Here is a 24876-nt window from a genome sequence, read left to right as displayed (position 1 = left end):
TAGCTCCTCCTACAAGGCTCACGGAATACCATGGAAGAGGGGAGAACAAACGGAAGATAGGAAGCAGGGTTGTGTTCTGGACGGAACGGCCACCGACATCAGGAAATCACAGGGCCTGTGTTGCCTGCACTGGGCATGAACAGTAGCGCAGTAGGGAGCTTGTGGAGCCTCCCCCTCTATTGAACTACGGGCTAAGGATGGATTCTGGGAGGTGGGCGTGTCGCTGTATTTAGTAATAATATAATGCTGGGAAGCCCACCATCCTTAAAACAAGTTATCAACATGAGAAAGGGACCTGCAGGCAGGGTCTGGCAGGGGTGTAAGAGAAAAGAGAGGAGCAGAGAGTGAGAAGAACCAGAACATATTATATTCAAGCATAAAACTGTCAAAGAGGGGTTGGGGATTTAGCTCAGTGGTAGAGCGCTTGCCTAGGAAGCACAAGGCCCTGGGTTCGGTCCCCAGCTCCGAAAAAAAAAAGAACCAAAAAAAAAAAAAAAAAAAAAAAACTGTCAAAGAACAAAGCTAACCAATTTTTTTTAAATCCCCCCAGTTATCCTATAAAACCACGGCACTGTTTACTCTAATTTTTATTATGCCTCGCAGAGGTTACTATAAAATCAAGAGTTCTATTTGGGTGCGTTGAATACTAGATGAGGTAACAGATATAAAGTTAATTTTCAAGCTTACAGAACGTGGCATCACATTCAGTCACAAAATCACGTTAGGCTGCTTCGCGTTATGCTCCCCACTATTTTCAGAACCAGCTGACGTTTTCTTCTGCACTGATTGTGTGCTGTGTGACCCCCAGTTTGGTGCTGGAATATTTAAGACCATACATGGCAGGCACCTTGCAGAGTTCGTATGTATTTGAACAATTTGCATATTTGAAGCAGAATTTGCCTCCAGCCTTCAGGACTGTGAAGACTCGCAGTGAACTGGGGGAAGTTAGAATAAATACAAAGGAAAGGCTTTGGGGGAGTGCATTACCTGCTACTTTCCAGTAACCCCCAAGAGTCTGTTTTCTTATTCAAAATTTCAAAACATAAATAATTTCCAACAGAAGTGAAAACTCTCACTGGTAGTATATGGTAACAATGGTAACAGACTTCAGCCAGCCATACAGGACGCTCAGGTCCCTGTAAGCACCCTGGCTTTAGCATCTCAGGGACGCCACAATCGGCCTTAGACTGGGCTCCAGTTAATACCTTTGATGTAGCACCCACCACCCTTGAGGGCATAAATGCATTTCTGGCTCAGAGCCAACCTACAGCCACTTCATTTAATCAGCACTGTTTGAACAGGACTACTATGAAAACAAATTTTTCAGTTATAACTCAATTATTTTGTAATATTCTTTATATATTCTTAAATAGAACAAAATCATGTAAATTAAAATGTAAATGTAAACTGAATTGAGTGGAAATGTTTTCCTGGTTTTAAGAGAGCAATTATATGTAATCTGGTGTGATAACGTTTATAGTCTAATTTTGATGCTCAGACTTTATGCAGCATATATCCTAAGTGAGTCACATACTGTAATGAATATTTCACTTGGAGATTCTCTCTCTAGATGCCAAAGACTGGCACTAGAACAAGAGACAGCTTACCATCGCAACTTCTGCCACTTACTCTCTGACCCAAGCCAGCTTCTTCTGTACAAAATTAGGGAACTAGAACACAGAATGGCCTCAGGCTCTTCTGACTTAATATGAACTTTCAAAATGGAGAGAGTAAAACCATACTTCCAAGTTTGTAAGTCATGAATCTGTGACCCACCGGTCCAAGCTCTGAGAGGTGACTCAACAGGTGACACTGGTGACGAGGAAAGGGTCAAACCAACAAGTTTCTGCTGCTCTATCAACTGGAGCAGTTTGTTGCGAGCCTCCATGCTCTGTCGGTTCAGCTCTGCAATCCTCTCCTCCATGCTACTTGGTATCAGAGACTGAACTGCTGGGAAATTCTTCAGGGGGAAAAGGTATACATTCATCATTAAAAACTTTTATACTAAGGTATACATTTAATGATACATTCATCATTAAAAACTTTTATACTAAGTACCAGCAAGCAGCAATTCGTGGTATTTATGAGCCCTGATAAATATGAATAAATGAATGAAGGGATAAAATAGTTTACAGATCATTTAATTGAAGAATGAGGGCTAGAGAAACGGCATACTCAAATTCTTCTACTGCTGCATGAACAGTCTAATAGGACAAAGCTGCCCTGTGCCTACATCTCTTACTACTCGCCTCAGCTGAAAGAGAGAAAAAGAGAGAGAGAGAGAGAGAGAGAGAGAGAGAGAGAGAGAGAGAGAGAGAGAGAATGAGAATGAGAATGAATATGAATATCACAAGAGCAAAGACACGTCTGCCAGTGAGGTGAATGCCACACTCCTATCAATGACAGTCGAAGCAGGGACAGACTACACAGGGATACCTCTGAATCTGAAAAGAATGTTTTTAAAACTTTAATCTTCAAACAAGGTTCATGAATTACCTGGCGAAGATTCTTAAAAATACTATTCCTTTGCTTTTAGCTTCAAAGATCTACTAAGAATATCCGTGATTAGAAAGGAGCATAAGACAGTAAAATAGTCTAAATAGAGAGGAAAAGCCCAAACACCAAAAAACAAACAAACAAAAAAAAAAACCAAAACTACTCCAGATACGATGTAAGCTTAATTTGAAAAGCCAAAGAAAAATGTACTTTCACAATTCAAAATAATTTTGTTTAGTGAAATATATCCCTTTGAGGGAAAAGCCAATCCCTGATAGAAATGACTAATTTGAAGTATTGTTTTTTGCTTCTGCTTATTTTTTAAAGATAAGCAAACCAATAAGAGTCAAAGGCTATTTTGTATTTCCAATTAAAATGGAGAGGGGATCTTAAGGCAGCAGGAGCCGACCTCCCTTTCCAGGACAGTCTATGTAGTATTTAGAAAGGGCACATGATGAATATGCAAACACATTTGTGCCTACAAGGCTGCTGCCCACCGCCAATGCTCCTTCCTGTCTTACGCTCTTGAGCTATGATAACAGAGGCGTCTCCCACTGTCACTTCCCACTTGCCTCACCAAAGCACTCAGTCATGATTTGAAAGCTCGTAGGAATGTGGCTATCTCAGAAATCCCTCTCCCCAGCTGTCCACATTTTCTAAGACTCTCCACAAACAAAGAAATAAAGGTCTAAGGGATCAGATCAGTCAATAGACTTTACTTATAAATTGTCTTCTTTGACATGGAGAGTTTACAAAAGCTGACCTCACAGAAGCTAGGAGAGGATAAGTGCTTACCAGAGCGGGAAAACAGAGTACCAGGGAGCAGGGAAGCTTTTCTATCGGGGACTAAGAACAATCAGGGGTTCTATTTGCTTGTTTGTTTTCTTGGTTTTTTATTTGTTCATTTTGAAAAGACAGATTCCCCCACTATAGCCCAGAATGGTCTGGCACTCATTAAAGCAGCCCTGGCTGTCCTCAAACCCATGTCAACCCTGCCTCAGTCTCTTGAGGATTATTAGCCAACATGCCTGGTACTAGTCACACAGGAAAAAAATCCTGCTCTTATGTAAGATCGATGCTCCTCAGAATGTGGCCGGACCAGCAGCTCTGGTATCACGGCGGGACATATTAGAAAGGCACAGGCCGAATCCCACACCTACACAGGCAGGCACTACATTTTAGTAAGATCCTCAGACCATTCATATGCACGTTAAAGTCTAACTGATTCTTTAAATGTAATTTCTAAAGGAAAACCCATTCTGTGCCCTAGAACTTTAAAAAGTTATCCAACAGTTAGGACCAACAACTCTTTAATAGGCCACGTTAAGAGTAATTACTTTTAATTGAAATCTAGTTGTGCAGCAAGCACTCTAGGCCCTCCTAATTCCAAGTCACTCATTCTTAGCCTATCCTTAGCCCTCCCGCACATTTTCTCTAATTCTATTTTTTCATGCATTCATGTATTTTTATTTTCATTTTGCAAAACAAACTAACAGGTAAGTTTTATCTATCTTATAAGGAAGACATGTCAAAGCTATACAGAGTCACTTCTGAAAAGAAATCTCTTTGGATGTGATGTGTGTTATAGCTTGAGTATGAAATGTACCAACTCATACACCGGGCTTGTTTGCCAGTGCGTGGGCTTTGGGGAGTGACTGACTTTAATGAAGGACTGATCCACTGAAGGATCCATAACGTGATAGTATTATGGGTAGGCAATGACAAGGAGGAGGCAGGGCTTAGCTGAAGAATTTCATTACTTGGGCACATCTTAAAGAGATGTACCTTACCCTCTGATCCTCTGGGCCACCATGAGATAGTGGCCTCTATCACGTGTTCCAGCCACCATGAGAGCCTGCTTGTCCAACCTAAGGGCCAGAACATAGATTCTGCCACATGGAGTAATTCCTCTGAAACCATGAGTGAAAACAAATCGTTAGTTCCTCTGCAGTGCCTTCAGACTGCAGCGACAGGTCTAACCGTCCATCCCTCAGTCCTGCTGTGTCCTCAGTCAGTCTCAGCTGGTACTTACTGCAGGCACTTCGCTGGCACTTCCCTGTCTGCTCAGCTCCCGGAGTCCATCGCCATGCTCTCCCCCTGAGCTGGTAATATTGTTCAGGTGAGCCTTCATGGCTGAATTCTGCAGGGTCAGCTCAGCGATCCGGGCCATTATGTCCTTCCTGTGCATCAGTGCGTCAGCTGTTCTGAGCTGCTGCCCATCTCCAAGCACTGTGGGCTCCTCTGAGAACACGGGGTTTCTCGATTGCTGAGTGCTGGGAAGGGAACTGCAAGGGGGCTGTGACAGGCTAACAAACTGTGGCTGGCTTTTGTTCTCTGAGTCTTCTCCCATGTGAGAGACTCTCCACCTCTGAGTGAAGAGACGGTTTTCCTCATTTGAGTTCTGAATGTCTGGATCAATAGGCAGGTTCTTCTTTTCCCAGGTCTGTTCCTTCTCTATAACTTCCACAGTGGGAGGAATTCGTGGAGCTGGACGAGTCTGAACAGTTCTCCTCAGTACTGTAAGTAAGATTTTAAAACAGTCATAGGCATCTTATTTTTCAATAAACAGTGCTTTAGTCACAGCACCATGCTGTCACAGTAGTTAGGGAAGTACGTGATAAAAGGGTTAGCTGAGAGCCTAAAGTATTCTCAGGAAGGAGTATGTGCAATCACACACAGAAACTTCATATTCCTGAGAACAGTTGTTTAATGTACTTTGACACATGTACCTCCTACCCACAAACACTGATATATGCCTAATCACAAGTGAGAAGGAATGATCGTGAGTTTAAGGCCAGCCTGGGCTACATAGTGAGACACTGGTGCGTTTTTTTGGGGGGTTTGGGGGGGGATTGAATAGTGTAAGGAATAAAAATCTAATATACACAAACATCACAATTAAGGCTTACTTCCTTATTCTAGACATAATTAATAACACCCCAGACTCCTAAGAAATATTAAACTATTGAGTTAGAAAGCTGGAAGAAACATTAAAGTAAAATATTCCACATACTAGAATAAGACAGCTGGGGTCCAGAAGGGGTGTCTTAGCCCCATCCCCCCCACAAGTGAATAAGGAGAGGGCCAACCACCAGCACTTGACTCTGAGCCCAGCACCACCTCCATTTCCACCTCACTGACCTGACAATGGCCGACAATGGCTGACAATGGCCTACTGGCTGTAGAAACAGCCAAGTACAATTCTAGTAACAAGGATTTGCCACTTTCTTTAACCTCTGGAACCTCGTCAGTTCTTATTGAAAACACATCAAAGTACCAAAATCTGAGGAACTTAAGAGTCCCAATAATAAAACTTAGGTTCTTGTATTCTTCAAGAAAATGCTAGTAATTTTTAAAGAAATAAAATCCAGGCAAAATAGGGAAGAAAAACATATCTTTGAAAAAAGGAGCTAGAAAGCCGTCTCAGCAGAAGTCACTAGCACACAGGCTGGGGGTCCATTCTGAGAGCCCACAGGAGACGAGTGACTCCCCAAAGCTGTCCTTTGACCTCCACATACAAGCCACGACATCCGCATGACTACTTCTCTCTCTCAAAATTAATTAATCAAATTTAAAAAGGCAGAGAGTGATAAAGGAATATAATTAATGTTGTCCACTGCTGGTCTCCACACACACTCACATGGGTGAGGGAATCCCCTCAACACGCTCACAAATAAAGAAACAAAAATAGTTAAAAATACTGTTTTCAAGGACCAGTGACACACAGTTCCACAGGTTAAAGTACTCGCCACCAAGCCTGATGACCTGCATTTGATACCTGGAACCATGTGGCAGAAGGCAAGAATCCACTACCACAAGCTTCCTCTGACCTCCATATGTGTGTCGACATTTGTATGCACACACACACACACACACACACACACACACACACACACACACACACACACACACACACACACGCACACACGCACGTTCTCAGCAGTGGCATGTCTTTGAAGAGTGTACTTTTCAGATCCTTCTCTCTGTCTCTCTGCTGCCATGAGGTAGTCAGCTTGCCTCTGCCTTGCCTTGTTCTATCACCATTCAGAAAGAACACTGAACCCAGGAAAACAAAGTAAGCCCTTCCTCCTTCAAGTTATCTGTGATTCTCAGAGTGATGGCTGGGTGCAGGGGAACTACCCTAAAAAAAAACATGTGCACGCATAAGCCTGTATTAATGCATGTATGTGTGTGCATATACACATATATGTACAACTCACCACACAAACACATTTATCATATGAGTGAAGGGGAAAACCATATATAAATATAGAATATAGAAACATGCTCACCGTCCTGCAGAGGAGAGAATTCCGAGTTGCTCTTCTGCCTGGGTGGTGTGAGCATCACGGCTGGCTCAAAAATATGTGTGGGGAAGTTACTGGCCAGATTCAGGTTTTCTGTGGGGGGTGGCCCCTGAGATAGTTTAACAGGCAGCTCTTCCTGTGGGAAGTCAACCATTTCCTCCCCTTTGAGCATCAACGGCATGGAGACATTACTGTTTACCACAGGACCCCCTGAGAGAGACAAGAGGACATTAACATGGAAGGAGCGAAGAGGAAGGGTGGGTGCACACTAACTCCCCAGACCCCAGGCTATTAGCCTGCTGAGTCAGAAAGCTAGAAGAGACATGAGAGGAGGAAACCCGGTATTTATTCTATTTCATTTCCTATGTGTCCATGTGCCTGTGTGCATGTGTGCGTGTGCGTGTGTATACTACATGCTTTTAGAAGCTCACAGAGGCCAGAAGGCAGCTTCAAATGTCTTGGAAATGGAGTTGCAGGCAGGAGTTATGAGCTACCACAGGGGTACTGAACCTGTGTCTTATGCAAGAATAGTAAGTGTTCCTAACCACAAAGCCATCTGTGCAGCCTCCAGGTATTTATTCTCAAATGCACCTAAGTAGTTGAAAATTGCCGGAGTCCTCACACTCTCAACTATATCCTCCTTTGCCAGAAACTCAGAGGCAAGCTCTTGCTTTAGCAGGAAAAGCTGTGAAAGATGAAGCTATCTTACGCAAGCCACTTACAGACCCACCACCCATAGCATGACCATTAGCTTCCTAATGGTCAGGACAAGTAAGGCAAGAACTAAACCTTAATGTCCTGACTTCCGAGTACAGGCATCGTTCCAAAACAAGGTAACTGGGAAAGTTATGCATCAACAGTGTGGTGTGCTCTGTGCTATGCAACAGGGTTGCAAGGCTGAGACTTAGGAAGATGTGAACCAGGTTTCACCTGTATAACACTTCTGACTTTTCCCCAGGCAATAATGAGAATTCCCAATAATAATTGTGAAGTACCATAACCCCTGGGTTTCTCACCCTTGAGTAACTAAAGGTTTCTTAGTAGCAAAGTTAACTCCCCAACATTATAGTAACGGGACACTAATAGCAAAGCCCAGGAGAAGAGAGTGACCTCATACAGGTTATATTTCAGACTGCCACTCTTCAAATCCACAAGCTCTACCTTTTTGCTTATTACTACCTTAAAGAGATTAGGTAATTTAGTAACAGTCTGGGAATAATAAGACTCCACCTACCTACATTATCCACAAGTCTTCTACCCATAGCTGCCCTTTCTGGTGCTTGACTTTCTTGTCTGGAGTTATTGATCACAGGACAGCTCTTAATGGCATGTGTGAGCGATATAAGCTGCTCATCTGTAGTAACCATGTACTGCTGAAGTCTCGCCTAAAGAAAACCACACATCACTGGCATAACAGACATCAGTCATTATCTCAAGAGTAAGCGCACAGAGATTTGAGTAAGAGTGTGTGTGTGTGTGTGTGTGTGTGTGTGTGTGTGTGTGTGAGAGAGAGAGTGACCATTTTAAATACCTAATCTAAAGCAATGTTATTCATAATTATAAATGCTCTAAAGGAAATGTGATGATGAAATGATTCAATAAACAACTAATTACTGTTACTAAATACTCTGATATCAAAATTAAGCGTAATTTTTTACAGAGCTTCCAATTTACAAAATGTTTTCACATAGACTATCTCTACTGACTAACTACAATAACAGAGTGATACATTGGGGGAAACGCAACAGAGCATTCACGGGCACTGAAGTGGATAAGCTCTAATGTCATAAAAACATATCATTATATACATGAAACAATGCTAAGAGCAAGAAAAAGCACAGCATTCTATGTGTAATATATTTACAGCTTTCTATGAAAGGGAATTTAATGCACACTCAGATTTGTCTATGTATTTGTATACACCTACTAATGTTATATAATTTTCAAATTTCAAATAAATAAAATATCACACCAACTGATTTATTATCTGTCATAACACTGAACATGTTTGGAATTCCATTCTTATATTAAAAGCCAACTTCATTGTCCAGAAGTTTAGATGGATTTGTTCTTTTTTTATCTTTTCCATACTGTAGATGTAAATGGGTAATATTCAATCAGCAAGTCTGACTATAACCACAAAATGCAGGTCTTTCATAAATACTGGATATGGCTGGTACAGGCATAAAGTGGGTAAAGGCAGGTAAAGGGGAGAAAGAGGAGGTATATGTCTACCAAGACCTTATAACAAGACAAGAGAAACCATGCTGTGTGGGCTATAGCAGAGAGGGTTGCCTTTGTTAGAACCAGAGTCAGGAGACACTACATGGTCCAACAAAGGCAACCCTCTCTGCTATAGCCCACACAGCATGGTGCAGTGAAGTATTAGCCGGTAGTAATTACCAGAGCAGAGCACAGTGCATGCTGGGTAGCCTAGAAGACCCTCCTAAGACTTAAGTCACATCATGACTCTTCAGTGGTTCTCCGTGTCATTTGCCTAATTCTTTAAACTTAGCATACAAAGAGCCCTATGTGAGGTACTTATCTGATCTTACCTCTGACTGCTCTCTCTTTCTACTTCACTTCCTCTATACTGGTATCCCAGAGGACTGTGAAGCACCCATTATAGTTCTCCCTCAAGACCTCTGCCCTTAACCTCTGCCTGTCCTGTTCTTCTAGCAGTCTGCAGGTATACACACTGACAAAGCGATGAATAAGACATTCTATGTTCTCAAGCCTGATGAGGACTCATCATGTGATGAGGACTGACGTACATATATGACTGGGTAGATTCAATGATACAACATTCAAACACATCAAAATTATGCAGGGGGAGATTGCTTAGGGGACTAAGGATATGGCTCAGTCAGTAAAGTGCTTGCCACACAAACATAAGGACCTGAGTTCAAATCCACAGCTCCAATGTAATATCCCAAGTACAGCACATGCTTATAAAGCCAGTGTGGGGACACAGAGACAGGTAGATCCTTGGAGCTCATTGGTCAGAGTCTAGTCAAACTGGCGAGCTCCACATTCACGGAGGGACCCTACCTCAAAATATAAGATGAAGAGTGACTGAGGCTGACACCAACATCAACCTGTCCTCCACACAGACTTGTACACACACTTGAATATGTAGAGTCACATAACACATACAAAGAGAGAAAATAAAGAAGCATGCAAACAGTCAGTGTTCTAGAAAAGATATTATATGCCTTTTTATAGTTACTGAAAACAACCACAGATAGCATGTGAGATCACTGCAGAAGGGTTCAAAGAATGTTATCCTTTCCTCTAAGACGACAGCTACCACAACACTCCTTCACACTCTGTAAAAGACCACGGTATTGGTGACTAATGAAATGTAGCTCCTGTTATCCCCACTCGACAGCATATTTCTTAGAAAGAGCAAACTTAGCCTCTATATTATATGCAGCTTGAGTTTTGACTATAGAACCCTGGCATAACAAATGTTCATACCGCCCTCTGCCGCCGCCGAGCATGACAGGTAGTCAATCAGAGCAGCTAAGCCGTCTGCAGCTCCAGGAGAGCCCTGCATGCCTGCAGACATGCTCACTACCAAACCTGGAGCCTTTGCGAGAGCATGTGAATACCTGCACGGCACCATTTTCCTCTCTGAGGAGAAGAATTTCAGCTGTCAGCGCATCAATGAGCTCGCGGTGATCACCTAACATCTGTTCCAGCTGCTGCCTGGTCTCTACTTCTTTCCGAAGTTGGATTTCACTCTACAAAAGACAGGAAGGAAAGTAAACTCCCACAGTAGGGTCACAGACTGAAAACCACCCTTCTACAAAGGTAAGACCGCAAAGTTACTTTCAGAGAAACAAGAACCAAGACAATGGTAAGATTTAAAACTTTCATTAGGGGTTGGGGATTTAGCTCAGTGGTAGAGCGCTTGCCTAGCAAGCGCAAGGCCCTGGGTTCGGTCCCCAGCTCCGAAAAAAAAAAAAAACTTTCATTAGAAGGCTACATTTAATAAAATGCACTTTTTTTGTCCTTGTCCCATCTTAAAGGACTACTTTATTTATTTTTTTTCATTTAAAAAGTGAAGGGCTGCGAATGAATACAGTTTGAATACAAAGCCCATCTCTAGAAAGACACATTGGCATCTGACCATGACAGTAAGCTACATGGAAACAAACAGGTCAGCTGCCAGTTAGGAATGAGAATTAGATCCTTCACTCTATACTCTTCTGTATGTTTCCATTTCATGCTGTGTGATATACAATCAAAAACTGATCGATAAAATATAACTTAAAACAAGTGCTATACTGACTATTCCTATTAAATATCGTAGCTTTGAAAGTAAGTGAATAGTTAACAAAGCACATCACTGGGCCTGTAACGCTTTCTAAGCACTAGCACACTTTTAAGGACTACAGACTAATGGGAAAAGAATCCTGGGAGGTGGGAGGATACCAGGAGTGGGAGGGAGATAGGAGAGGATGGGGTGACAGTAATCAGAATGTGTGTGTGTGTGTGTGTGTGTGTGTGTGTGTGTGCATGTATATGAAATTGTCAAAGAACAAGTTGAATAAAAGATAAAAGGGGAGAAGAAACCCACTAGCTATGATACTATTCATATCATAAAAGACACATGGACAGTAATGTGAAGGGGAAAAAATGAAATAATCACAGAATAGGGGTCTACTGAAAAGACTTTCCCATGTCTGACAGTACACAAACCTTTCATTAGAAGGCAGTTTTACAAAAACACCCCCAGATGGCATGTCAATCACAGTGATACAACTACTGCTTAAAGTAAAAGTTTCTTAACATTTTTGTCATATTTGTTCAACAGATTTAAGTACATAATAAACTGTATATAGATTTTTAATCTGTGCATGCACATGTGTGTGAGGGTATGCATGCATGTAAACTCCAAGTGCCATTTTCAGAAACAGAGTCAGGTCTCTCACTGACTTCGATTGGAGCTTACCAATTAGGCTAGACTGCCTGGCTCCTGAGCCCCAAGGATGCCACCATCTTCAGTCCCCCAGAATGTTTAGGGATTAAACACAAGTACACATGCTTCCAAACACTGTAGCAACGGGCTATCTCCCCAGATCCCTAAGTAGACTTTACAGAAAATTAAAATGTCCTACTACTAATTCTATACCACCTAAGGACCGATTAGTATTTATAAGCAAACAATTCTTTATTCTATAAATTATTTTCACAATAAGAAGACAACACCCATTCTACAGAGACCACAGTTTTCCTGCCTATGAAATTTACAGATTACAGGCAAAGCAACTCTCCCAATGGCGCTGACAGAGAGAGGAGCAGCAGCCAGCAGGGAGCGCAACTTAACAAGCTACAGTTAACAGTGCCGTGTAAACCAAGACATCCACCAGCAACACTTGCAACTGGCATAGGATATTACTTTATTTATGGCAGATTTTCTTTACTAATTACATTTTTCTAAAATTCACAGTAACAGCTATATTTACCTAAGCATATTTCTAATGATAGTGGGGAACTACAAGCGTAAATGTTACTAGATACACTAAAACTGAGTAAATAAAACTATTCAAATTTAACTGTCCTTACCTAGAGGTTGCAATAAATTAAGCAAGGAGAAGACAACCCACATATATCTACACCTGAAGAGAGGTTTCCTTACCTCTTTAAGGTACCGAACCAGCCGGCAGAGCGAGCTCACTAGGGACAGGGTGAAGCCTGTGAGTCCCTGACCACCCTGCAGCCCCTTGACCTCACGGCCTGTCCACCGCTCATATTCTTCCATTTCATGTTCCACTTCATGGATCATGTGTTTGAGGACATCCAGGCTGGAATTATTGCTACTTGCTAAGTCTGCAGAGGTTGTGCTGGAGGAGAGCATGTTTTTCTTCTGCTTGGAGAGAGCACGCATATCTTGTTTTCTTTTCACTGACAATGACAAAAGTCATTCTATTTCAAAACCGGGAAAATCACAACTACACATTTACCAAAAAGAGTTTTGATTGTTCACCATTTTTAAAAAGAATTTATCACAATCTTTATAACACAAACCTACAAACAGATGAAACAAAGTTTACATTATCTATAGCTAATATATGATTACCCTCTGTGACACATTGTATGGGACAGAAAGGGTTTCTTAGCTTCCCCTCAACAAACTCATGTTTAAATACATCCAGCTGGACAAGATCTAGAGGCCATGAACGACTCATCTGTGTACAGTGGGAAAGTGTGCACCTTTATTTAGCAGCGGCTTTGTCTTCCTTGTGTTCAGCACCTGCCCCACATAGCTGGAGTCTACAGGCTCAGCAGACTCCTCAGGCTGAAGCCCAGCCTGGATTCTCTTGACAGCATCTGTTGCATTCAGAGCAGCTGGAAAGAAGAACGCAGCAGAAAGCATTTTAAGAGACTAAGCTTTCTCTAAAAACTGTTCCACTAATAGAGTCATAGATTCATCAGGAATTCAGTCCACGGAGAAAGACTCCAAAAGTTAAGTAGCATTTGAAAATGACTGCGTTCAAAACGAACAAACAAGCAAGCAAACCTAAGAAAGTATGCTAGTAGAAATACGGCAAAGGAGCGACTAGCCTTTCTGATCCTCTGCTGAAAGCTCCGAGGACGGAGAGCCTGGAGGAGTTCTTTGTGACTGGGCAGCGATTTTCTGCTGAATATCAGTCCACAGTTGATTGATTAACTCAGAATTCTCTTCCTTTAGCTGGTTAAGAAACCTATAAGTTATGGGACAATTAGAATTAATAGGTGCTATCATTTAAGCCGTCCAACTGCTCATGTGTTTGATTTTTTAGCAATTCATAATTAAAAAGCAATGTTACTAACTATCTGACAAGACAATGTGGTGGCTTGATGAGAATGTCCCCCACAGGTGTGTACACTCACATTTTGGTCCCCAGCAAGTGTCTGAGTCCGTCACTGGGGGTGAGCCTTGAGAGTAAGGCTTTTAGTAGCCCTGTCCCACTTTCTCCTCCTCCTTTGTGCTTCCAGACTGTCAACGCAATGTGACAGGCTGGTCTCCTGCTCCTGCCGCCATGCCTTCACCATGCCTTCCCTGCCACAATGGAATGTACCCCTTCTGCAACTTTAAGTCAAAATAAACCCATTCTTCCTTAGGCTGCTTTTGTCTGAGTATTTATCATAGCAACAGAATGATGCTAATACAGAAGTCAAAAGGCCCATCTTAGGGAAGAAAGCAGTCCATCTGCCTTCCAGTTTCTTGTCCCACCGTCCCTTACACAAGAGTGTTTGCCTTTGTGCATATAGTCACCCTTCTTTCTCTCTCTAAAGTAATTATTTATCTATGGGTCTGCCCTTGTGGTTTCTCTTCCCTTCAGGAGAGCCAGTTTGCTCATATTAAAGAAAATGTTTTGCACCAGAAATAGGGCAGGAGTCAGAAGAGGAGCCTGGGGACTTAGTGTTGGAAGTCCTTTCATGACAGAGCTTAGCCTTATCCACAAATGTCACTGCCACTGGCAATGCTGACATTTCACTTCTCACTGAAATTGAGACTTGAGAAGTGGGAAATAGAAAATAGAAACAAGTCTCTACCATCTAATGAATGGATGTGTAGATGTAGTGTTGCTATTCAACAAAATACTATTCAGCCAGAGAAAGGAATGAAACACTGCTGTATATCACAACATGAAAGACCTCAGACACAAGAGACAGCATGTTGCATGATCTCTATATGACATGTCTAATAGGCAAATCTACAGGGCAGAAAATATATCAGCGGTTAGTCAGTACTAAGGGGGTTGGATGGAAATGGCCTTTCTTTCTGAGGTGATGAACATATCCTAAAATCAATTGAAAATCACCCAAGTGTGAATGCATTGAAAAAATACTAAACTATAAATAAAGAGGCTGTGTATCTATGAACTATAAACCAAACTGTTAGAAATTAAATAGGAAATAAATATTCTAATTAAGCCACTCCATAAACCTCACTGCCAAATAAACTATAAGCAGCATATTAGAACACCATTTGTAAAAAAGTGTATTTAGCAAAAGAGCCATGATATGAGCGTTGCAGAGGTGACAAATGACAAGAAAAGACCCCCTTGTAACCCAACACCAGCAGCTTTAAGTCTAACCTTTAGTAAAAATATCAGAAGAATGCTCTACAAGTTGGAAAAATACACACCACATCCTTACACTTACACTTACATTACCATCTCTAACATCGATGCTTCCAAGAGTCAGGCTACATACAGCCACAAATATAATGCAATACCACTGCAGTAGGCTAAAAGCTGCCGAAAGACATCCACAACCCGATCCCTAGAGTCTATGAATGCAGTCTTACCACACGAAATGGGGATTTTTGCAGAAGTGGACAAGGTAAAGGCCATGAGATAGGGACATGTTCACAAAGTACTGAGGAGTGCCCTAACTGCAAAATATGTGCATCCATAGAGAGTAAGGGACATTTGATCCACAGGGTGAAAATATGTGCATCCACAGAGAGTAAGGGACATTTGATCCACAGGGTGAAAATATGTGCATCCATAGAAAGTAAGGGACATTTGATCCACAGGGTGAAAATATGTGCATCCATAGAGAGTAAGGGACATTTGATCCACAGGGTGAAAACAGAGACAGAGACTGGACTGTCACAAGTCACAGACTACAACAGTCCCTACCAAATGCCACCAAAGAAGGAAAGGGAAAGCAATAGATTCTCTTCTGGGGTTCTCTCCGGGGGTGAATGGCTCTAAACACACCTGATTTCAGCCTGGTAAAACATAGTTCAGATCTCAAACCTATAGACACAATGAATTTATATTGTCTCAAACTGGCAAGATTTGTTAATTTGTTACAGCATCATCAGAAAACTAATACAGATTATGGCCTGAATAGAATGCTAGTGTAGACACAGTGTGGAAGTAAATGGCTTGAGAGTAAGCCTAGAAGGATTTTTAGGTGAAAGACAGAAGCAGCCTACATGGTCTTAAATGAACTATTGGTAGAAATTTCTCTGATGAGCACACACCAAGAGGTGAGGTGTTTGTAGAGACCCCAAACTGACTTAAGGAATTCCCATATTATATGTAGAGAGTTGACAGAAATATGACTGTCAACAGAGCTTCTAGTCTGAGAGTCACGACATTAAGAACATGCTGTTAGAATGGAGGCCAATCCTGCTTGGGTGGTAGAAATCTTGGTGTAGTTGTATACAAAGTAGAACTTTATAAGTAATGAACCAAGAAGTTTGCTGAGGAGATAGCAAACCAGAGTGCTAAGGATACAATGGAAGGAAAGAGAAAACCTGAGGGCTCCAAGTTCAAGGTCTGGCACTGGGAAGAAGAAAAGGGATTGGGACTTGAAATTTTGAGAAATTCTTGGGCCTGCAGACCTCAAAAGATAATTAAATTACCAGACCTGTTCCTAGGAAAGCAAGCTCTGGAGAGAAGCACACGTGTGTTGCCAAGTGTTTGCTAGTTCTGAAGGGCAAGACATAATTCCTGGGTCTCCTCAGTGATCTCAGGAAGCCAGAGCAAAAGAGGAGATTATTTAGGAAAGATTCACTAGGACCTCTTGTCTATCGTAAAACACAGACACTCATAAGAACTTTTGAGAGTGTTTTAGCAGCAGAAATATAGCTAGTTTGGACTGGTAGGATGGAGTAAAGGATTGGTGACAGATTCCTGTATTCTACAGAGAGGAGGAAGTTGATAAAGCCGCCCAACTATAAACACGAGCTGTCTATCCTCCTCCAGGCAACAGGATGAATGACCTCAAGACCAGACCTACAGATGTTTGTACAGATGTAAATCCACTGGCATAGGGGCCAAGGGGAAAGCCTCAGAAATAGTGGGCAGGACTATGGACCCTGAGGGCGAAGACTCAGGCTGGAGATGAGTGTTGCCAGGCCTTGAAACTTAGTGGAATTTGTCTAGATTTCAGTCTCTTATAACTCCTGACCACTTTCTTTAGATAATTTTCCTCTTTTAAAACAAGAATGTCTATAACTCTTATCCCAGATATATTCCATCACTGTATTCTGAAAGCAGATAACATGTTTTCTCATTTTATATAACTACGTATGAAAAAAAATTCTGTGGTAGAACAGATCATATCCAGCCTTCTCATACCTTATTTAATGATGAGATTAGGGACTCCTTCACTAGAACTGACAGACAGGCATGCTTTTAGAGCAAGAAGTGCTCAACACACAAAAATCCATACATATAATAGTAATATTACAAACAGAAAATTTAAACTCAAATCGTTGAGCTAATGAAGATCCCTCCCCAATAATGCCAAGGAGGGAGTCAGAATAAAGCTGCAACAACATATAAGATGAAATATGCGTACGAAAAAATTCAGAGATACTACACCTGTATGTACATATGGAGAAGTACATATCTACTGCCCAGTAGAAGCTAAAAAACAGAAAAAGGGCATGGGAGCAGTGCATGCTGGTAACCCCAGCACTTGGGACGCTGAGACAAAAGGATCACAAACTGGCGATCCAGGTGGGCTGGGGGGTGAAACTGTCTCAAAAACTAAAGGGCAGAGACAGAGCTCGATGGTGGAGCACTTGAGCTTACTCCAGGCCCTGGGATCAAACTCAGCACAATAAACAAAGTTTAAAACACTTCTGGGGGTTGGGGATTTAGCTCAGTGGTAGAGCGCTTGCCTAGCAAGCGCAAGGCTCTGGGTTCAGTCCCCAGCTCCGGAAAAAAAAGAAAAGGAAAAAAAAAAAAAAAACACTTCTGAAGAAAAGGTTATGAGTGTGTGCACACATGTGTGAACACATTCACTGATTAAGAAATTCTAAAAAAAATAAAATAAAATAAAAAGAAATTCTAAAAAGTAAATTTTTAAATGAATAAATACCAGGAAAATGATCTATTGAATGCAAGGAAAAAATTCTCTAAAGAAAATCTACCAGAGAAATAAAGACACTAGGTGTCAGTGAAAATTTAATCTCATAAGGTGCATTGAGGCACTTCAAGAAAGCAAAACAGGAATGGCAGTGATCAGGGAGATAAAAAATGCTAGGGCAACAAACGTGACCAGGAAACAGGGTGAGCCTCCTGTCTATAACTAGTCACTGCAGGACACCAGCAGAGCGGATAACACCAGGAATGAGGACAGGGAAGACAGTCCTACAACTTAAAGGACCAACTATGTCGGATAAGGGGAAACCAAGCTGGGCTTAACTATGGGCCCCTTAAGTCTAAAGGCGGAAAAATAAATGTTGGAGGTGAAAGTAATCAAGTTGTTAGACAAAAATACCGGCACTGTACAAGGCCAATCAAGAGTGAAGAGTGCTGCCAGGAAAGCCAGTCGGTACTTCAAATACAAAAGCCACAGGAAAATGGCGAACTATTATGCAGAGAATGAGAGACCGTATAGCACTCGGACCTAAACAGTGTCTCCAACAAATCCCTCCCCTCGGGGCTCAGGGAACTCTGCAGAAGAGGAGACAGAAAGAGTGTAAGAGTCAGGGGATAAACAACACCAAGAAAACACGGCTCCCAAGATCCACACGAACCAGGCTTCTGTGAACTCACAAGACCGAGGAGCATGCGCAGGGCCTGCATGGCTCTACACCAGGTCTTCTGTGTGTATGTTACGGCTTCCAGTTTAGTGTTTTGAGTGTGAGAACGAGTGGGTTTCTGATTCTTGTGCCTTCTCTTGGTCTCTTTTCCTTCTGTTTGTTTTGTCTAATTCTAGTATGTCAGGTTTTTCTTTAAAATCTTATTTTATGTGGCATATATTTTATTTTTTAAATTATAGATAATACAGAACATATATTTATAGTATATGTTATAATGATTTTATTATTATCTTTTAGAATCCTGTTTTCAAAGGAAAGACAGAAAGGCAGTAGATCTAGTTGGGAAAGGAGGTAGAGAGGAACTGGGAGGAGTAGAGGGAAGAGAATCCATAATCAGCACACATTACATGAGAAAAATCTTTTCAATAAAAAGGGGGGGAAATGTCTAAAGAATTCAAGGAACATTCCATTCATGAGCCCAACAGCATGGGCTTTAACTAACCAAGATCCAACCAATCATGGAAACATGAAAGGACTGGATGAGCATTTAATAATTATTTCTTGGCTGTAAGATAAAAACAAACAAAGTCATGATATGCAGTAAAGCATACATGCTTTATGTCTGTCAATTAAAAGCTAAGACGCAACTATACTATGGGGAGAAACACCAAACAGTTTGCTTGAACAGTCAGTGTGCAGAGGAAAAACAAGAAAACACACAGCTGGCAGCAAAGATTCAATAGGAACAGTGCTCATCAACCTACAAGATCGTACAAGAGAACTACAATCTTCCTAAATAACAAGACCTTTTAAAGAACAACAGATACACAGAAAAGAGAGTGTGAAAGCCTATAACCCTAGTATGCACAGGGCTAAGGCTGAAGCTGACAGTTGTGGCCAACCAGTTCAGTGAGATCAAATCAACCACAGAGAGGAAGAGTGACCACAGCACAAAGACCAGAACCGTGAGCGAACAGACAAAGCTGACATTGAACATGCCAACAGTGTGAACTGCTGTTACAGCAAACCTCACCAATCAGAATTTCCAAATTGACTAGGGAGGTCATATCCACTACACTGAACACAAGGAACACAAATAATGTCAAACAACTGCGAAAGACTAAATATAGAAGACTACTTACAAAAAGCAGAGGTAATGCAGACAACCAGAAACAAGAAGTAGAGGTTTTATTCCCCATCTCAGACAAAGAGATTGAACCAAAAGCCACTAAATATGACCATGGAGATTATGATGCTAAAAGTCATCGATCAAAATAAAGATATAGCATTTATAAATAAACATTCTATAAGCACAGCAGTCACTTTACAAGAAAATACACATTAAACTTCATTAAGTACATCAAAACAATAAATATGAAGAAAAACAAAAGCACACTAAAACTAGAAGTCTTTAATACATCCCTCTCAGTTTATAATATGGCCAAACTAAGGAAGGGGACAGAAGAAATGAGACACAGTCAGCAAGGCAGGCGGTATGACATGCACAGAGCATTATACCTTCGATAGGACCACAGCCTCTGCTCAAGCACACACAGGGACTCACGGAAATGCTTGCAGACAAGCTCACAAGGAAAGCAACACCAGGTTCCACAAGCAGGGAGATGGCAGAGCACAGCCTGAACCTAGTGTGGCTAAACTAGACAGGAAGCGGCTTCCAGAGCTTTGCTTTGTTTTATCTTTAACTCTCAGCAAAAAGGGGGAAAATCAGCTGAATGACTTCATTCTTAAATAATCCACTTAGTTTTATGGACTGTGATCCTAACTCAAGAAGCTATAAAAGCAAAACAAAAGAAAGCACAAAGAAGGGAACAGGTAAAGGGGAAATGTGAGGAAGGAGAAATCAAACTATAAGCTCAACTTAATAAGCCAGACGCCAATTCTTGGAAAGTTAAGAACTAGACTGTAGGCAATGCGGTCCTGAGAGGATGGCCAAAGAAATGATGGCGAGGGTTTGGTGCATAAGCCCCAATGCACCCCAACACCAAAACAAGCATATGTCTACACAATAAAGAACACACAGAGATGCCTGGTACTTTCCTATTATTTTATACAGCCCTGTAATTAATACACAAAAGAAAAGAAGATACCTGAAAAGACTTAAGATGCAGGAACCAAAAACGTCCTTTGTAGATGACATGATGCTAAACTCAGGACCTGGAGAACTGCGGTCAGAACAAACTGACCTAGGATTCAGTGGCATAGCTGGCCACTGAGATAAGACAGAAACATGGATACTAATAAGCTGGAAAGCACGGGGGAAAGGTCTCAGGGAAGACTGCTTACCCCTCTCCCACAACGTCCCCAAATCCCCAGCCACACAGGGATTTAAAAGATATAGTGGAAGAAAAGAAAATCCCATTTAAAGGAAAAATAAACAATATTTAAGAGTAAACTGAACAAGAAATAAATACAGACTACATAAGAAAAATATCAAAACATCCCTCAAAAACAAAAGGCACGCTTTTTAACAAAGGGGAAACATCAGGTCCTAACAGAAAATATCAACAAGCTCTGATTTATCAATTAAACAAGTTGATACTAATTTTCATACAAAAATAGGTTAAAATCATTAGGAACACCCTAAAACTTTAAGAAAAGCTGTAAGAAAGTCAGGCATGGTGTCACAGACCCTTAACTGCAGCACTTGGGAAGCAGAGGCAGGGGGATCTCTGTGAGTTCAAGGCCAACCTGATCTACATAGTAAGTTCCAGAACAGCCAGGGCTACATAGAGAGACCTTGTCTCAAAAAAACAAAATACAAACAGGAAGGAAGGAAGGAAGGAAGGAAGGAAGGAAGGAAGGAAGGAAGGAAGGAAGGAAGGAAGGAGGCAGGCAGGCAGGCAGGCAGGCAGGCAGGCAGGCAGGCAGGCAGGCAGGCAGGCAGGCAGGCAGGCAGGCAGGCAGGCTCTGGGTATCTATAAAGCTGACAAGTCCTCTCTAAAGACAACTCTGTGGCACTCGAGAATGACTGGAAAAAAGAGGTCAGCGCCACTAGGGGAGCAAATCCGGAACAGGCCCACACTGAGATAGAGGCTGTGACAACGGGACAAAAGGGAGGTCTTTTCTAATAGTTTAAGGACATGGCTGTGATTCTCATCCTGTGTACCAAAACAAACTAACTGAAGGAGACTAAATCCCGAACACAATGACACACCTCCTAGAAACAAGTATGAGAAGTGTTCTGAACCCTGGGCTTGGGAATGAATTTCAAGAGTACAGTTCTTCATAAAATAGAAATCTACAATTTTAAAGCAAAATTATTCAGCATTAATACTTTAAGCCTCAAGTTCCACTTCCAATTTTTCCTAAATATGGACTTCAAATAATATAAAAGTATGTAAGATATTTATTATAGTGTTTTTACTACAGAGTACCAGATATAATGTAAATGGTCACGTACCCAGGAGAGTGGCAGTCAGCTCTGACATTCACTCAATATACAGACCAGTGGCTACGTCACTGTGCTATAAAAACAAAGCAAGTGACCCCTAAAGCTTACAGAAAGCTGTGGGATGACTTTAGGTCATATCAGGTGATAAATTCAAATACAGCATTGACATTTTTAATGTATGAAACAAGAGGAAATGAGATATATTTATATAGCTGTTTTACTTATAGAAAGAAGTAAAGGAGAAATAAAAACCATTTTACCCTCCTACTACAGCTTTTAAGACACTGTAGAACAATTTTCAACATTTAGATAAAACTATACCTCAGCTGCTTGTTACTTTGCTGACTTGTTTTTAAGGAATAATACAATAAGCAAACACTCAATACTGAACACTGACCGAGAGCCTGTGCACCCCACCCCGAGACACACACACACACACACACACACACACACACACACACACACACACACACACACACACACACACATGCACGCATACCCTCTCTGTATTCCTGTTGGAGTGTGGGCTGAGGGAGTTAGGCAGTTCACTCTCACTGTCTTCTGACTGGCTATGAGCAGTGCTTTCCGCCCCTCCATCATCTACTTCATTAAGAGCCTACCTCAACAACAAAAGCAGCAACACAAGTGATTATATGCTCACTCATCCTTTCTGTCAGAACAAACATTTCTCGTCCTAAGGCTGACCCCCTCCTGTGTGCCAACCACCAAACCCTCGTCTTCCTCCACGAACTGTCCTAGTTACCCTCACCTGCTTGCCCGCTTCACCTACCTATATGTGAGTGTAAGAAAGCATGTTTCTTCTTACCACACCATGTGTCCACCTTGACAGACTATCTCCTGTTAGTCTTTTGGTTTTTGTTTAGTCCAGGCTAACCCAATGTATTAGGTAGCTAAGGCTGACCCCAAATTCACAACTGCTTTTGTCTCAGCCTTTCTAATGCTAGTAACGCAGACTTGTGCCATCACCACTGGCTCTGCCAATCTCTTTAAAGATTCACCTACAATTTTTCATCCACCATCTATGTATGCTCGGCAACCTTTGCTTGTGTCCTGCCACTCCACTCAAGAAATTTTCTACAAGGTCAATGGAGCATGTTTAATCCTCCACAGACAAGTTGGTCTTTCCCTCATTACACCTTACATATCCCTTGTTCCTTTCTTTACAGTTCAGATAAGGATGACATATGCACGAGGAATTCAGGCCAATACCCAAAACATAGGCACAATAAAGTGCCAGGCATGGCGGCGCATGCTTTTCACCTCAGCACTGTGGAGGCAGAAACAGGGCGACCCCTGGGGCTCCCTGCCAGTCAAGCTAGGCTTATTTAGTGAACTCCAGAGCAATGAGAGACCCTGTCTCAAAGGAAGTGGACAGCATTCCTGAGGTTTCCTATGACTTCCATGTGTGCACACGCGCGCACACCATATACTGAAGTATACACTCATCATATCTTCTTGGATGTTCTAGTCTTTTTTTTTTCTAGCTCATCTTTCCCAATCTTCTTTGCTGGTTTTCTTTTTCTACTGTCTCTTTATAGCTGGGAGGACAATGACTGACATTTAAGCTTTTAGAATGGTTTCCACGATGCCTGTATCGAGCTGAACTTCACCTCAGCATGGGCGTGTTTGTTGAGTGCAGTGGATTACCTGAGGCTCTATGACTGATTCGTTAAGGATAGACTGGCTGCCAGGGTCTTGATTTATTCCAGCGGGGCTCCGTGAGGAGCCTGGAGCCATTGTTACGTTTGGAAACCCTGCAGAGGAGCAAACACGAGTCACTATGATTTTATTTCATCTGCTTAAAGAGGCTTCACAAGTTCTATCCTGCCACAGGCTCCCTTCACCTCAGGGACGTTCACACAGCAGTTCCACTTCCATGGGTGGATATGCACCAGCCATATCTAAACTCATTCTTACCTTCATAAAACTCCACGAGACAGGTTTTATTAGTTTACAGGCCAATAAATTGAAACTTGGAAAAATTAAGTAACTAGCCCAGAGTTATGCTAATAAATGGCTGACCCAGGATTCAAACTTTCCACTAAAAATAAATCATGTTTCTAAAAGATTAAACAAATTATATACCATCATGATTAATAATGCTGAAGCTGAGAATGGTGATATGTACCTTTAATGCCAGCACTGAGGAGTTAAGAGGAAGGAAGATCAGGAGTTCAAGGACAGTCTTGGCTACATGGATTGTGAGGGTGGAGGGCAGGAATTATCATGTGTAACTAAAGAAAAGCAAAGTTTCTTTTGGTAAGAAACTGAAGTTGCTTTAGATTTTAAGCTAGGTTTATGCAAACTACAAGTAAAGGCACATATTTAATTATGCAGTAACTTAATAAGCTGAAAATGGAGCCATGCTATGCAGTTACAGAATGCTGTACTTTGCACTGCATTTTAGTAGACAGTTCCCTGTAATTCTCTAGTAACAGCAAGTGAAGTATGGTCTTTGGCTCTTTATATACAAGCCAGATAGAAGGTGCAGCGGGAACGTGACTTCTGATAACAGAGTGAATTCTTCTAATTCCTCATGAGCTGTGTTTCCGAGAGCAATGCAGGTTCAGTGTGGACTGAATGCTTACCTGTGCGCTTACGAGGAACATCAACAAACAGATCTTTGGCTGCAGTCAGCAGATGATCGGACTTTTCCAGCACATCCTGTGTCTGGTACTGATCGGAAAGAATCTGCACATGTGTTAAGAAAAATACTATTTAGAGAAAAATAGGCTCACTTGTCAAATTACTAAGGAGAACGACTAAGGGAAGGCACCAAACATGACATTTTAAAAATTTAATTTTCAATCTTTATTGGTTGTGGTTGCTGAATCTGTTCTTAACCATGGGCCATGACCCATCCTAAAACCGTCCGACGGCAGTATTCTTAGATAACAGTAGGTGAGACTATTACAGTAATTAGTAGGCTGCGAGAAATACATATTACATTGTGATCTGGTACACACACACACACACACACACACACACACACACACACACATGATCAGGTATACACATACATACAAATACACACTTAAAAGTAAGACTGCAATTTACATAGCCTTGCCACATGAGACTATATTTTTTATTCCATTCTAGTTTTCAGTGATGGTTGTAGCCCACTAATTTGA

The 24876-nt window shown here is 41.6% G+C and overlaps 1 protein-coding gene across 1 annotated transcript in view; it reads right to left on the bottom strand.

Annotated features, from left to right (window-relative positions):
* Spice1 (spindle and centriole associated protein 1) overlaps nucleotides 1-24876 on the bottom strand; it is a 42276-nt gene that overhangs the window by 4699 nt on the left and 12701 nt on the right. Inside the window, exons 5-15 of the mRNA XM_032900231.1 lie at nucleotides 24334-24436; nucleotides 23393-23499; nucleotides 22224-22340; nucleotides 13377-13515; nucleotides 13026-13160; nucleotides 12451-12716; nucleotides 10418-10549; nucleotides 8038-8188; nucleotides 6789-7013; nucleotides 4529-5013; nucleotides 1777-1960 (exon numbers count right to left, since the gene is read on the bottom strand). Coding sequence (XP_032756122.1) covers nucleotides 1777-1960; nucleotides 4529-5013; nucleotides 6789-7013; nucleotides 8038-8188; nucleotides 10418-10549; nucleotides 12451-12716; nucleotides 13026-13160; nucleotides 13377-13515; nucleotides 22224-22340; nucleotides 23393-23499; nucleotides 24334-24436 — 2044 coding nt within the window. The remainder of the gene's footprint in view (nucleotides 1-1776; nucleotides 1961-4528; nucleotides 5014-6788; nucleotides 7014-8037; nucleotides 8189-10417; nucleotides 10550-12450; nucleotides 12717-13025; nucleotides 13161-13376; nucleotides 13516-22223; nucleotides 22341-23392; nucleotides 23500-24333; nucleotides 24437-24876) is intronic.

The sequence above is a fragment of the Rattus rattus genome, chromosome 4, assembly GCF_011064425.1.
Source record: "Rattus rattus isolate New Zealand chromosome 4, Rrattus_CSIRO_v1, whole genome shotgun sequence".
Taxonomy (NCBI): domain Eukaryota; kingdom Metazoa; phylum Chordata; class Mammalia; order Rodentia; family Muridae; genus Rattus; species Rattus rattus.
The sequence above is the reverse complement of the archived record's forward strand: the minus strand, read 5'-3'. Positions and strand labels throughout refer to the sequence as shown.